Here is a 3456-nt window from a genome sequence, read left to right on the forward strand (position 1 = left end):
AATAATTGTTCGAAAAATTGGAAAACTCAACAATGCGGTTATATTTCTTAATAATTGCATATGCGACAGTCTGAACCAATTGTGTGTGTGTGTATATATATATATATATATATATATATATATATATATATATATAAAATTGCCTTGTGCTAAGTGATCCCCAATGTTTAATTTCGCAACAAATGTTATTTAAATTAAAACATTCAATCCGTAATTAGTCCAATTATTGTATTACATAAAATTTTATGCCCAGTATTAATATTTTATGGCGAATCTAGATAACTTTAACGAGGGGGGGCCAAAATTTTAAGAAGGTTCTAATTTTGACGAGGGGGCAAAATTTTGACGGGAAAACCAAGATATGTGATAGTGTGGCGACGACATTTTTTTTTGTTCGATTTTATACATAAAATGATCCTTTTTCTGGCTTTTATTAAAAAACTGCTCAGAGCCCCCCCAGATCCGCCACTGCACATCAAAATATATGTATTAATAAAGATTTAAAAAGACACAAACACGCACGCACGCACGCACACACACACACACACACACACACACATATATATATATATATACATACATATAATTTAAAAGTAATAAAGTATAGAATAATATCCAAAAAAGATCTACGAATGCCCAATACGTCATTATCAAGTTATCAAGTAAGTATTAATAAGTTGATTGATATTGTTAACGATAATAATAAAATTAATTATTATTAGATCTTATAATAACTACAATAATATATATAATAAAAATAATAATTATTATTATTATAATAAATGCTAATAACAATGCTAAAAAATTAATGTATGTACTACTAAAGACGATTTTTTTATAGCACAGCAATGAGTTACTATACATACAATATAAATAATTGCTTCTGATTATCAATCATTTCCAATTACAATTATAATTATGTCTATTATGATAATTATTAATATAATTAATACAGCAGACATAATTTTCTTGAAAATGTGAATGTAGGCTTAGAAACACATGGTTAGATAATTATTATCATTAGCAGGTCTGTCTTCAATACTAAGAGTAACTATAGAAATATATATATATATATAAGTATATAAATATATATATATATATATATATGTATGTATATATATATAGATTAAAAGGTAAAAAATATAATAATTCAATAATTATGACGATTATAGTAACAATGACCAAAATAATAATAATAATATGAAAATAATAGTAATAATAACACTAATATGCAACATAGGAGTAACAATTAAAATAAATCAACAAAATATTAATGAAAATGATACAATGAAATAATAATAAACAAACAGACAAACAAACAAACAGACAAACAGACAGACAAACAGATAATAATTTCAATGGACCAGTAACGACGATAATTCTAACAGCACGAACAAAATAATGGCATAATATGGTACAAACAACTGGACAGTAACAATAAAAATAATATAATAATAACAATAATAATAATTATTAATGACAAAGTTTTGAAAATTTTGAAAGAACTTTTGCCACAAAACAAGTTGTCCAAAAAATTGTTAAAATTATTCATCCATTACTGGCATCACCGTCACCACCATCGTCACCATCATACAGAATCATCCCAAACGCGAACAATAGAATCCAAAGATTACATTTAAAAGAAGATTGTTGAATGAAAGAAGAAAATTAAATCAATGAAGGTATGTTAGTTGCGACAGTCTCGTGCTCTCTTAATAATACATTTGAAGAAAAAAAACCAAAAAACAAGAACGCGTATTGTAGCTAATTAATTAATTAACTGTTTGATCAATTAACTGTGTTAAAGTTAAATGACCAATCGTTGTCCAGTTAAAACTGTCAACCAACCAACCGACCGACCGTACAATCAATCAATCAATCAATCAATCAATCAATCAATCAATCAATCAATCAATCAATCAATCAATCAATCAATCAATCAATCAATCAATCAATCAAACAACGAACCAATTAATAAATCGTCATCTAATTGCTTATTAGTAAACTATCATCTAGTCACTTATCATATAAACTATATTATAATAGTTACGACTTATTAAATAAACATCACAATCTTAATTTAATCATCGATAGCTAGGTGGATGTTTGGTGCAGGTAATAATGAGGAATAATTATAAAAAAAATATTTAACAATAATAATATTGTTATTATTATTATCATTTATATTTAATTATTTATATAATTTATTAATGACAATATTTTTTTAACTCCTTGCTTCTTACACATCTGATAGTCATTAAGTTGTACTTTTATGTTATTTTACTATGTACAAGTTAATAAATATACATTGGCCTCATCTTCCTCATCATCATCATCTTCTTCATCATCATCAGCTTCGTCATCACCAATTTTATAAAAAACACACACCCTTATCGCTATGGTGATAATCTACCTCATATCTGTTACCACCAATATCATCATTTTTGCTATCATCATATTTATCACTATCACCATCATCATCATTATCATCATCCTTCCCCTCCTCCTCATCCTCCTCCTCATCATCATCATCAAGATACAAGTCTGACAGAGTTGCCAGCGAATGTGTGGCACCTCTTCCTCTTCTTCAGCACGTGCATCTCCTCGTAATGATCATCATCATCATCATCATCAGGTGCGTTATCATAACCACCGACGTTGTTGTTACTGCTGATGTGGTTGCTGGTGGTGTGGTTGCCACCTTTGAAGACAGCAGTACGATGTGATGACGATGAAGTTGATAGGAAGGAGGATGGAGATGATGGTGACAACTTCGAACTTTTCACCGGTCTCGAGGGGGCAGTCTGTAGGAAGTTTTTTGAAAAGTATGAAATAAAGCCAAACACGAACATGCCAACAAGCGTAGAACAACAACACAACAACGATTATTATAATTAAGTTGCATTAAGAAGAGTAAGTAAGAAAAATACACACCATGGCTCTAATGTAAGGATCAACAACAGAGTAGCACAACTTGGAGCCATTTATTCTGTTGTATTCTTTAACCTTATTATATACACTGATAGTATCGTTACAACTGTTGTTGTTGTCGCTATAATTGTCCTTGTTGATGTTGTCGTTTTTGCTGCCATCAAATGATATGGTTGCGAGATTGGGTTTGCAGATGTTGTTGTAGCTTGTGAATGACTTGCTGATGTTAGTGATGTTGATAATGTTGGTTGTCTGGTTTGTTGTCTGTTGGTAACTCATATTATCACTGGGGCCGTCTAGTTCTACCATGCCGGCACTGTTATCTTCCGGCTGATGTCGTTGTCGTTGTTGATGTTGTTGCTGGTATTGTTGCAAACTCAGAGACTTCAAGCTGCCATCTCGTTGACTTTTTGCAATCTGACAGGATTTAAAAAACGAAATACTAAATATTTATTGCAACACCTCTCATGTCATATCATTACAATTATTATTATATCATCGTTATTACTATTTAAAAATATAATG

General features: G+C 29.8%; 1 protein-coding gene across 1 annotated transcript in view; it reads right to left on the minus strand.

Annotated features, from left to right (window-relative positions):
* Nucleotides 1-2531: 2531 nt before the first annotated feature.
* HELRODRAFT_193571 (hypothetical protein) overlaps nt 2532-3456 on the minus strand; it is a gene marked incomplete at both ends in the record, with an annotated part of 2670 nt that continues 1745 nt past the window's right edge. The window contains 2 exons of the mRNA XM_009028287.1: nt 2532-2804; nt 2935-3348. Coding sequence (XP_009026535.1) covers nt 2532-2804; nt 2935-3348 — 687 coding nt within the window. The remainder of the gene's footprint in view (nt 2805-2934; nt 3349-3456) is intronic.

This window comes from Helobdella robusta (assembly GCF_000326865.2).
Source record: "Helobdella robusta unplaced genomic scaffold HELROscaffold_54, whole genome shotgun sequence".
Taxonomy (NCBI): Eukaryota; Metazoa; Annelida; class Clitellata; order Rhynchobdellida; family Glossiphoniidae; genus Helobdella; species Helobdella robusta.